An 11,423-nucleotide genomic window follows, 5' to 3' on the forward strand; every position below is an offset into this window, starting at 1 on the left:
TAGCTATTTTGGAAAAAAAATATAATTTGGCTTCTCCATTGAGAATGCTGGTGATTCCCACATAAATAACTATTCCTGAGAAGATTCTACCCACCCCCATTTTGGCCATTGGGGGTGGCCCAAAATTTTTCTTTTCTTCTTTTTAGGGTTTAGTTTTTTGATTAATTATTTTAATTTTAATTTTATTATTTTTTATTTTTTTAGGACACCTAGCATTTGTATCTGAAAACACGTGACATTCCGTTAGTTTGAGGTAACGGATGTACTAAGTTTGTCTTTTCCCGAAAGTCAAATACCATCTGTGATAGGATTTGAAACTCATGTAGACAAAAATAAAAATGTGCAAACCTAAGTACTAGCGGGTAAAGTGTCAACTCAAAATACTTCAGGGAGTAAAGTGTGTTTCATGGGGTCATAGCTGTTTTTCTTTCTTTTTTTTGGCTAATCCAATTAAATATCAATTTTGTTTTTTTTTTTTTTTTTTTTTTTGACTAATCCAATGTGGAATTTTTTTGATTAGTCCTTTTAGATAAAAGTATCATTTGGCTCCTCCATTGGAAATGCTAGTGATTCAAATTTCATTCCAATTAAATGAATGACTATTTCATAGAAATAACCCTTACATCCCACGAGTCTATTCCGCAAACCATTTTTCTTTATTTTTAAGCTTAATTATCTTTTTAATACTTAAATTTGCACATTTTTATTTGATTTTTTCACTTGGTATTCAAATTCTATCATAAACGGTATCTGACTTGTGGGTAAAGCTATAAATAAACTAGTCCATTCGACAATATTTATTAAAGATTTATTTATTCTTTTTCCATCTGGCACAATATTTCCCATTTCAATTTTGGCTACCACATAAAATTGCCCGACATTTTCTCTAACAAAACTCAACCAAACCTTCCCACACATCGATGTCACTATGCCAGAAGCCATTGTGGTTTGGGTGAACTGAGAAAAGCCAATGATTTCTCCAAGTGAGCTGGATATTCAATCGACAAAGGAGGACGGTGGGACTTGAAGAGAGCCAGAGAGAGAGAGAGAGAGAGAGAAAGAGGGAAGAAGATAAACAAAATAGAGGAGTTTTGGCCTGTTTGCTGCCGTCTGCTTTACAATAAGTGTGTTTTAGACCAATAGAGGCAACACCAATGTATTTGCTTTAATGCATAATTAGGGTGAGCAAATATTAACCGCACATTAACCGCAACTGACCGCTACCCGCAACTAGAAAGATAGATATTCATAGCTAAAATGTTCAGACATTGCCATTTACTACATCAAAATCTTAATATAAACTGCTTCTAAGATGGGTGGACTAGCCCTTCCATGTTGCCTTCAATCAATCCTACATGAACAGTCAAAGACTTCAATTTGATGAAAGCTTCCATCTTTACCATGCAGATGGGAGAGGTGCTGAAAAAGAATTACCAAATAAATAAATAAAGCATTGTGAGTCAACAACATCACCTCCTTAAAAATAAATACACTAGTTCTAAATTTCAAATGGTCCAGAGAACCTAAAGAAAAGAACAAGAGAAAAAGGCAACTTGATTCCTTCACCCATTCATAGAGAGATCTATTTCGAGTTTTCAACTTAAATCCTAAAAGATTTGGTGCAATCCACTGAAATATATCACTATTTTTACATACTAAAAGTCTAAAAGCAATCAACTACTCTCAGTCAATTTGTCAAACAGCTTAAGCGTGTGTGCGCGTATCTAATGCATGGGAGAAGAGAATGATTCCTGGTATCTCCTATCTAATTTTATATATGAAAATGATGCTGATTGATCCGTATCAAACCAACTTCACTCAACAAAATGGCTCTCAAAAGAAGCAAATTTACATAATCATGTAACAAATGCAGTAAAATTTAGGACCAAACACTCTTATTAAAAAAAAAAAAGAGAAATAAAGACAGAAACATGAATCAAACAAGTTAAGGGCATGGAGCCATACCTCAGGGATTATCCTAGCGTGTAGTCCACAACTTTTAACGTTCTCCCAAACCCTTCAAAATGAAGATTCGTCTCCGTTTGTGCGAAAAGATCATACAAGACCAGCTGTCCCTCACTATTCTCCATGAACAACCCCCTGTTCTTCCAAAACCTCAATGGTCTTTCCAAATGCAATGGGAGTTGAATGCTGAGAAGCCTAGTCCACGACTCTCTAACACCAAATTCAATCATAACCCATATATCCAAATGCATATATTTCTTCCTTTCATCAAGAGGAAAAACCATCGTAGCAACATATCCCTTCAAGTCCGTCACAGTCCGGGTATATTCACCGTAATCACAAAAAAAGCGAGCATCCGGGAACATCATCGTTCGGAACTCCTCATCGGTGAAGTTAAAAGCTACAATTATATCATCATCATCAGCATACCATAGAAATACCTCATCCAATGCTGCGGTCCGCGAATTGACGTAATTGGGCACGCATAGATCAAGCAGTCTCCAAGAACCACATCTTAAGCTGTATATTTGTGCTTCAGCCCTTTCAGTACCATCTTCTTCTACAACCTGAAAAAGCCTGACCACCTTGAAGTCGTTGGATCTCGAGTCGAAACCGAACCCCACTTGACCCGGAAACACTCTAAGTCCGGTGTGACGGTGAGAAGACGCTGCCGGGAGAGCCTTAACTTCTGATGAGGTGGCGGGATTCCAGAGATAGACGTCGCTTCGCACGGTGTCGTCCCAGAGACAGAGCAAGCCATTACAGGAAGCGGCGATGTAATAGTGTGGTGCTGGTGATGGGAGATTCAGAGGGGTTTGAGACGCGCAGTGGAGGGAGTCGTAATAGCGGAAAGAGTGTATTAGATTTCCGGTATCAGAGTCTTGGGCGAAGAAAAGGATAAGACGGAGAGGATCATCTTCATTGGAGTTCTGGGCGATAATGGAGTGGTTGAGGAGGTTTTTTGAGAGGAAATCTGGGTTTCCTATGAGAGCATGCCATCTTTTGGAGACACACTTGAATCTGATCAGAGATTTTGGAGGCACCCTCGACAGTATCTTCACCACCACTTCCTCCGGCAGATAGGTTGCCATTCTTCAAACTTCCAAGCTCTCTGCTCTGCTCTGCACAGCACAAAATGGTGTATATATAAAAAGTCCTGTGCTTTTTGTTTGATAATTAAAACACCATTTTTACCTTGCTTAAATGTTAAGGATTAAAAAAGTTCTCCGGTCTTTAAATTGTTTTAATTGTCACCTTTCCTTTTATCATTTCCGCATATATAGGGAAAGGATAAAATGATTCAATTTAGTGAACTCCGCTTTATGAAATGTGATATTCAATCGATTAAATTATTCTTTGGAAACTGCATTGTAAAGAGTTGAAAAAACTACAAATATGGCACAAATAAAGAAGAGGAAGTTGATTCGGTGTTGATGTTTTGGGTGGAAATGTTGTCAGTTGTTATTACTTTCTTTGAATTGTTATGTGTTTTGATAGATTACCATATTTGAAAGAAATCCTTGACAGATTAGTACTTTAGTGATTTATATTCGAGACAAGGGAATCTTTACTGTTTAATATATGAGGATGATGAAACTTGCCATAACCATTTAAGAATGAATAGAAATTTATTTAGCAATTTATGTAATATGCTTGAAGCAAGAGGTGGATTAAAATTAGATTCTCAAGATTCTGGTAGAAAGAAATGGACTCCTAAGAAAATATTAAATTTGTTCAAGCTTTGGTAGAGCACTACAATAAAGGAAGCGATAGGCAAAATTAGGTTTCAACCAGGTTATTTTAGAATCTTGGAGATGAAGCTCTCAAAGACATTACCTGCTGGAATCAAGACAAAACCACATATATAATCAAGATTGAAAACTTTGAGAATGATTTTCAAGTAATCCATGCATTGTTGCGTGGTCATGATGCAAGTGGATTTGGGTGGAATAATGTTAGAAAATGTGTGGTTCCTGAAGATGTTGTGTGGCAAGCATATGTACGAGTCAAATTTTAACATGTTGTGAATTATATATTATAATCTTATTGTGTGCATAATATATTAATTGGATATTATCATATTTGATGGTTCTGTAGAGTTATAAAGGGGCAGCTAATTTTAAAAATAAAACTTTTCCCTTATATGAGGATCTTTGCATTGTCTATGTAAAAGACCATTATACTAGCAAAGATGTTCAAGCACCTATGGACATGTGTGAAGAGATGCTACATAAAAAAGAGGATGAAAACAATATTGGCCAGAACGAGAAAAATGGGATGGAAGAACATAGTTGCCCACCAATGACAATGGAATAGGACTTTCAGGTTGGAAAAGAAAAATGCCTAATAAGAGTACCGAAAATAACATCGCCCACACAATTAGAGAAGTTGGTAACCAACTTGCGATAAATTTAATTACTGCATCAGTTAATCTTAACAAGTCAGTTATGAGGAAGGTAGAATGAGAGAATAGATTAAAAGTTAATGATGAGCTATCAAAAATAATTAGTATTGCCGATAAGGATCGTCTCAAAGCAATAAAATTGATTGTTTGTTAGCCTGAGATAATAGATCTTTTCTTCAGCGTTTCAAATTATGATAATAAAGAATTGGTGCGTGAAATTATTAAGGACGCATGAGAATGATGTACAATTTTCTAATGGTTAAGATGTTTGGTCAGCTATAAGTCATTTTGTAATTTTTTTTAAGAGACAATTTGGTGATTTGCATTTGCAGCAACTTGATTTTAATTGAAATGTGCTTTTTGTTCATTATTATGAAATAATTTGGTGATTTGCATTAGCAGCAAAACTTGATTTTAATTGAGATGTGTTTTTGTTCATTATTATGACATGTTCTTACATGATATCAATATGGCTGATGTGCTTTTCACAGTTTCTTTTTATTTTTTAAATAAATAAATAAATAATGGTGATACGATGATTATGTGCTTTTTTTTTTATTTATTTATTTTTATAAATAATTATGTAGCATAAAGAGGAAGAAAAAAAACATATACTAGATAGAATTTTTTTTTTTTTTTTTTTTTAAAAAAAAAAAAGAATTATAGTATAGTTGTTTATGTTTCAAAAATAAAGAAAAAAATTTGCAAAAAATTAAAAATAAAGAAAAAAAGTCCTTAATAAAAATAAATTATATTTGTATCATAAAAGTACTTTAGGAAATTTAATTACAATACGATTTCATTCATGTACCAAACAAAGGAATACATTATAAGGGTTCTATTCCAATACAATCAAATTAAAGAATATAAATAGCTATTTCATATCTCTTCTATTCTCAATAATAGTTATTCATTTTTCTGATGGAATAGTCATACTGTAAACCAAACAAGCCCTAAGTGTGTGTTTTAGAAATTGTTAAGAGACTGAAAACATGCCTATGATTAGAGCATGCAATTCCCGACCCAAAAAAACATATTGGATTTTTTTTTTTTTTTTTTCTAAGCAATATCAGCGAAGGGGAAAGGGATATTGGATAATTAAATGCAGACCAATAGAGGCAAGACCAATATATTTGCTTCGATGCATAATTAAGGTTTGCCATACCTAACCACCATGCAAATAGAAAGAGAAATATTCATAGCTAAAATGTTTTCAGACATTGTCATTTACTAATTCAAAATCAATACAAACTGCTTCTAAGATGGGTGAGTAGTTGAGCAACTGGACTAGCCCTTCCACAAACTTTCAATTTAATGAAAGCTTTTCCTTCTTTACCATGCAGATGGGAGAGGTGCTGAAAAAAGAATTATAAATAAATAAATAGATAAAGCATTGTCAGTCAATAACATAACCTCCTTAAAAAAAATATAGATCTCAGAAATACATCTTTCAAGCTTTCAACTTAAAGCACTGAAAATTCAAGGCCATTAGCCTGGGTAATGCTTAAATCCTAAAAGATTTGGTGCAATACTTGTTGGCCGGCCACTTTTTTGCGAACTATACCAGTGAAGAGAATGAAAACATTTATTAATGATGATAAATTCTGCAAAGAGTAGTATCAAAGCAAAGAGAGACCAATGTAGGTTAACGATCAAACACACACACACACAAAGGTGGTGTCCTTGTCAGTGTTCACAAATGTCAGATTCTTAAGATTAGAAGCTTCTATATCAAGAACTACAAGTTCATGCATAAAGCAGTGCTACAATTTCAAGTTTTCAAGGCAGCTTTTTGGAGCAAAAGTAATATATGGTAAAAGGTCTAAGCATGCCAAAATTCAATGAATGTCTACTTCAACCTCAAGAGTACCAATCTCAACCTTAAAACTCTTTAAGGATTCACAATAAGCAAGAAAAGGCGGCAACTCAAATGCGAATTTTAGGATCAAGCTCTTCATTTAGGATTCACATCTTGTAAACTCATTGTCAACTAAGCAATGATCCAAATGGGGAGTTGGTGGAAATTTAGGAAAACACCGAAGTACAAATGCAGCTCTATCTTCTTAACAATATGTTTTAAGTTTATAACGTTTCTGGTTTCAAGGAAGGAGAGGAGGTCATGAAGAACATGTTGGGGCAAGTTGCTGAGCCCTATCATTTGATGTCAAAAACAAAATGGGTGGCAATTAAAATCCTGGGTCTCTTGGAATTGGGCTCCATCGCTGAAATATGTCACTCTTTTTACCTAATAAAGTCTAGAAGCAGTCAACTATTCTCAGTCAATTTGTCAAACACGTGTGTTCAATTAGCAAGACGATTTGAAGCAGTACCCAAATCAGCTAGACGAAGTGGTAATTGTTTAAATTCTTAAATTAATCTCAAATCAATCACAACTAGGAGTGTGTTGCGTGTCATCTAATATATGCAGGGGAAGATCTAGAGAAGAGGATGATTCCTGGGTTTCTCAAAGTGCCTCTAGTATCTCCTACCTAATTTTATATATGAAAATGATGCTGATTGATCCGTATCAATTATCAAACCAGATTCACTCAACAAAATGGATCTCAAAAAAGCAAATTTACAAAATAATGTAATTTAGGACCAAATATTCTTATTAAAAGAATAATAGAAGACAGAAACATGAATTAAACTAGGTAAGGGCATGGTGCCATACCTCACGGATTATCCCTCCCTCCATTGATCACAACCGAACTCAGCCTGAGTTCTACCACTTCTAACGTTTCCCAAGACCCTTTAAACCCAAGTTTCGCCTCCTTTTGTGCCAAAAGATCACACAAGACCAGCTGCCTCTTTCTATTCTCCATGAACAACTCCCCGTTCTTCCAAAACCCCAATGGCCTTTCCAAATGCACTGGGAGTTTAATGCTCAGAAGTCTAGTCCACGACTCCCTAACACCAAATTCAAGCATAACCCATATATCCAAATACATCTTTTTCTTCCGGTCTTCACTAGGAAAAACCAACATAGCAAGAGATCCTTTCAACCCCGTGACAGTCCGCGTGCATTCGCCGTAATCACAGAAAAACCCAGCATCTGGAAACAGCATCGTTCGGAACTCCTCATTGCTGAAGTCAAAAGCAACTATTATCTCATCATCATCGTTCACATGATCCTCGTAATCGTCGTTACCATACCATAGAAAAACCCCATCCAATGCCGCGCTCCGCGAATCTTCATATATCCCCAAGGGCACGCCCAGATCAAGCTGTCTCCAAGATCCGCATCTCAGGCTGTATATTTCTACTTCATCCCATGTCTCATCTTCGTCTTCAACCATAAGAATTCTGATCACCTTGTAATCATTAGATACCGAGTCGAAACCGAACCCCACATGAAACATAGAGACTCTAAGTCGACCGTAAGAAGACGAGGCCGGGAGAGCCTTAAGTTCCGATGACGTTGCGGGATTCCAGAGATAGATGTCGTTTCGCGCATAGTCCCAGAGGCAGAGCAGGCCATTACAGGAAGCGACGATGTCAAATCTCGGTTCTGTTGGGAGATTCAGAGGGGTTTGAGGCGCGCAGTGGAGGAAGTCGTAAGAGCGGAAAGAGTGTACTAGCTTTCCGGGGGTTTTGGGGTCCAGGGCGAAGAAGATGATATGTCGGAGAGGATCATTGGAGTTCTGGGTGATAATGGAGTCGTTTAGGAGGTTTTTTGAGAGGAAATCTGGGTTTCCTATGAGAGCTTGCCAGCTTTTTGAGACACACTTGAATCGTATCAGAGATTTTGGAGGCAGCCTCGACAGTATCTTCACCACCACTTCCTCCGGCAGATAGGTTGCCATTCTTCCAAGCTCTCTGCCCTGCTCAAAATGGGACAATATATATATATATATATATAGGAAAATCTACTCTTACCAAATTTTTTTCTCAAAAATATTTAGTTTTCAAATCATACGTCACTGTTGCATAAACGTAGTGATTTAAAAGTAATAATTTTTATCAAACCAATAAATAAATAATAATTTAAAAAATACATTTGATAAAATTATTTTTTCAATTAAGATTTAGTTTTTAAAATTCAGTATTTTTAAATTCTGCATCGTCAATAATTTGTTAATATTTTTTTTTACAAATTCAATAGATCAACCACTAGATTTATGAAGTTTATCATTGACTTCATAAGTTCACAAATTTAATTATTAATTTGTAAGATAAAATAAAAAAATATATAAACAAAATATTAACGCAAATTATTTCTCTTTTTTTAAAATACAATCTCAAACAATCAATTTTTTTATTATTTACTTTAAAATAATATTTTTTTTATTTACAAAATTGAAATATCAAATACACCAACACCCTTCATCATATGCAAGTCGTTATTTTTCTTGGTTTTATGTCATAAGATAAATAGTATAAGTGAGCCCCATTTTATTATGTGGTAAGCTCTGATACCATAAAAAAACTTATAAACTTAACTCATATCATAAAATCAATACAATAAAAAACAATTGTCCACTTATTATAAATATGGCCAAAATCTTGTACACGAGCAATAAAGAATTATTCCTTTTAAAAAAAATAAAACATGATTTAAAAACAAATTTTGAAAATAAAATTTTGCAGAGTATGGCATTTTTATTCACCATGGATGCTCCTCGAGATTGTTTGCAGTTCCATGCTGATATACGATGCTACTGATTTAACTACACAAAGACAACAGGCTTTTGAAAATTCGAATGCCTCGTGATTTGACTATGCATGCACTGCCTTTACTTGACTAGAAAGCTGACCCATACTAATACCATTTTGACTGAACTAGTCACAATTTAACTCGATTTTAACTAAACAAATTTACTTTTTAACCACTTTTTATTTTAAATATATATATTTTTATTTAAATTTATCAACCTTAATTTATTAATACCGTTCAAACAATACTACTGTAGTCAGAAAACAATGTTTGAACAATATTCAACGTGTGAATAGTAATCCTGTGTAAATGTCACATCATGACATTATTTTGGCCGTATCAACTTTTGATCAATTTTATAAACTCTTTTTAAATTTTTAAATCTCTCATTTTGAACTTTGAGCTTTCAATTACTTTTAATGTGAACTTCTTTGTTTGATTTTTAACTTTTAAAATATATTTTTTAATTTTTTAAAAATAAAAATCAATGACATTTTAGTTTTTTTTTTTTTTTTTTTTGTATTTTTAATGGTTAAAATTAACGAAAGGGTTCTAATTAAGAGTAATTAGAAGTTTATGGGTAAAAAATGAGAGATTTGGAAGTTCATGGGGGATTTGTAAAATCGGGTAGAAATTTAAGAGGCCAAAGTAAAGTTTTCCCTAAAAACAATGCTTGAACAATATTTAACTTGAGAATAGTAATACTGTTCAAACGTCACCTAATAGTGATGCATAAATAATAATGTTGTTTAAACATCACCACTTTATAAAACACGTTGTTTAAACAATAAAATGCTACACATCTGACAACCAGAGAATCAAACATGAAACATCTCAAGCAAATCATCCCCGGGGGATTACCTGAGACTTGTTGAGACCACTCTAACATGGTAGAGGCAACAATCTTGAAGAAGAGTTTTAAGGTAGGGTTTGTTAAAGGAATGAGAGAAGGCACGCGGGAGAGAGTGACCGTTATATTTTTGAACGGTCTTTCTTTTTTTCTTTTTCTTTTTTTTTTTCTTTTTTTTTTTTCTTCAAACAATCACGCTAGATGCAACAGCTCAGAGGTTTATAAATGAAAAATTTTATCAAACAAAAATCTAACTTTTCTTTTATGGAGAAATGCTAACCGAGAGAATCAAAACAATTAATAAAAATCTATACATATTACAGTACTAATTTATGAGTTCCACATTAATTTGATGTAATTTCTTAGTAAAAAATTTAATATCCATATCATTTTTTTTCTTCTAATAACTCTAAGAATGTAAAGATGTACAGGGCTCCGCAGTACATCTTTTATGAGCTCCGCATTAATTTGATTATTAGCACTGACCTAATAATCCTCAAATTTCATGTAACAGGGGCTTTTACAGGTTTCTAATGGGTAATTCAATTAGTTGAAGATTACGCCTTATAAAATGAAGATGTATGCCAACTATACATGAAGCTTAAATTTCAGAAATATGCACCAAGATTTGAAATTAAACCAAAGCTAGCATGGAGAAAACAAGGTTCCGAAGAGAGAGAAGAAAGAGGAAGAAAAGTTATCTGAATTAAGCTCTTCTTTCTTCCTTGCTCTGCAACTTCAACTAGAGAATGACAAATTTTTTTCGTTGCATGCTCTGCGACGAGAGGGAGGAAGAGAGAACGACACACACAAACAAATACAAAAGTTTTTTACGAATATATTTCACCCTCATCCCGCCTTCTAATTTGGACCAAAACGGCGTAGTTTTGGTCCAATTGATCCCACATTTTAATTTACGAATATCCTCTGTTGGATCGTTTCTTTTTCTTTTTCTTTTTTTTGCTGCAGAATTTGGTTTTGAATTTCCTTTTTCTTTGTGCGGGTGTTGCGTACCTAGAGAGAAGAGAGTAGTATTTCTATTAGGATTCTAGTATTAATTAGATAGTAGTAGATAATAAATGGGATAGTATGTTATCTCTAGAGAGTATTGTTTCTATTAGGATTCTAGTAATTAATAGATAGTAATAGAGAATAAATAGGACAGTAAGTTATGTCTAAGTAGTTTGGTATTATCTTTATTAATAGTTATTAAGTTAAGTGTTATGTGATATGATAATCATAGGATATATCTCTAAGTGAGTAGTTTGTGTTTATCATGTTTCTTTGTAACCGTTGCTGATCAACCCAACTTCAGCAAATTCTTCAAACTCTTTTGTTTTTAAGATATATATCATGGCTTCCACTGTACTATTAAAATATTATTTATTTATAAAATATAGGTTCTTTACCTATCTTCATATTTTTTACAAAATTTTTAGACAATCTTCAATGAAAGACCAAAAGATGAAAGATGAGAGATAGAAAATAAATGTTTATATTAAAATAATGTATAGGAGACCACTCTTGGTTCATTACACATTGAAAAA

At 33.8% G+C, this 11,423-nt stretch overlaps 2 protein-coding genes across 3 annotated transcripts; both read right to left on the reverse strand.

Moving 5' to 3' along the window:
* Window positions 1–1,221: 1,221 nt before the first annotated feature.
* LOC132165564 (F-box protein At3g07870) lies at window positions 1,222–3,112 on the reverse strand. Of its 2 annotated transcripts, none has more exons than XM_059576197.2 (2): window positions 1,966–3,112; window positions 1,222–1,351 (listed from the first exon to the last, which is right to left on the reverse strand). In XM_059576197.2, exon 1 carries the CDS (start codon window positions 3,054–3,056, stop codon window positions 1,974–1,976), a length of 1,083 nt encoding a protein of 360 aa, XP_059432180.2. In that variant the 5' UTR covers window positions 3,057–3,112; the 3' UTR covers window positions 1,222–1,351; window positions 1,966–1,973. The 2 variants fall into 2 exon arrangements, with proteins under 2 accessions (XP_059432180.2, XP_059432172.2); XM_059576189.2 differs by having other exon boundaries at window positions 1,222–1,419.
* A 2,372-nt stretch (window positions 3,113–5,484) lies between these two features.
* On the reverse strand, window positions 5,485–8,201 carry LOC132186207 (F-box protein At3g07870). The gene is made up of 2 exons (XM_059600066.2): window positions 7,044–8,201; window positions 5,485–5,724 (listed from the first exon to the last, which is right to left on the reverse strand). Exon 1 carries the CDS (start codon window positions 8,173–8,175, stop codon window positions 7,045–7,047), a length of 1,131 nt encoding a protein of 376 aa, XP_059456049.1. The 5' UTR covers window positions 8,176–8,201; the 3' UTR covers window positions 5,485–5,724; window position 7,044.
* Window positions 8,202–11,423: the final 3,222 nt, after the last annotated feature.

Source organism: Corylus avellana, chromosome 2 (genome assembly GCF_965113065.1).
Source record: "Corylus avellana chromosome 2, dhCorAvel1.hap1.2, whole genome shotgun sequence".
NCBI classification, from domain to species: domain Eukaryota; kingdom Viridiplantae; phylum Streptophyta; class Magnoliopsida; order Fagales; family Betulaceae; genus Corylus; species Corylus avellana.

Excerpts from the sequence above, each read along its gene's own strand:
- LOC132186207 (XM_059600066.2), bottom strand. The coding sequence starts at position 8,175 with ATGGCAACCTATCTGCCGGAGGAAGTGGTGGTGAAGATACTGTCGAGG.
- LOC132165564 (XM_059576197.2), bottom strand. The coding sequence starts at position 3,056 with ATGGCAACCTATCTGCCGGAGGAAGTGGTGGTGAAGATACTGTCGAGG.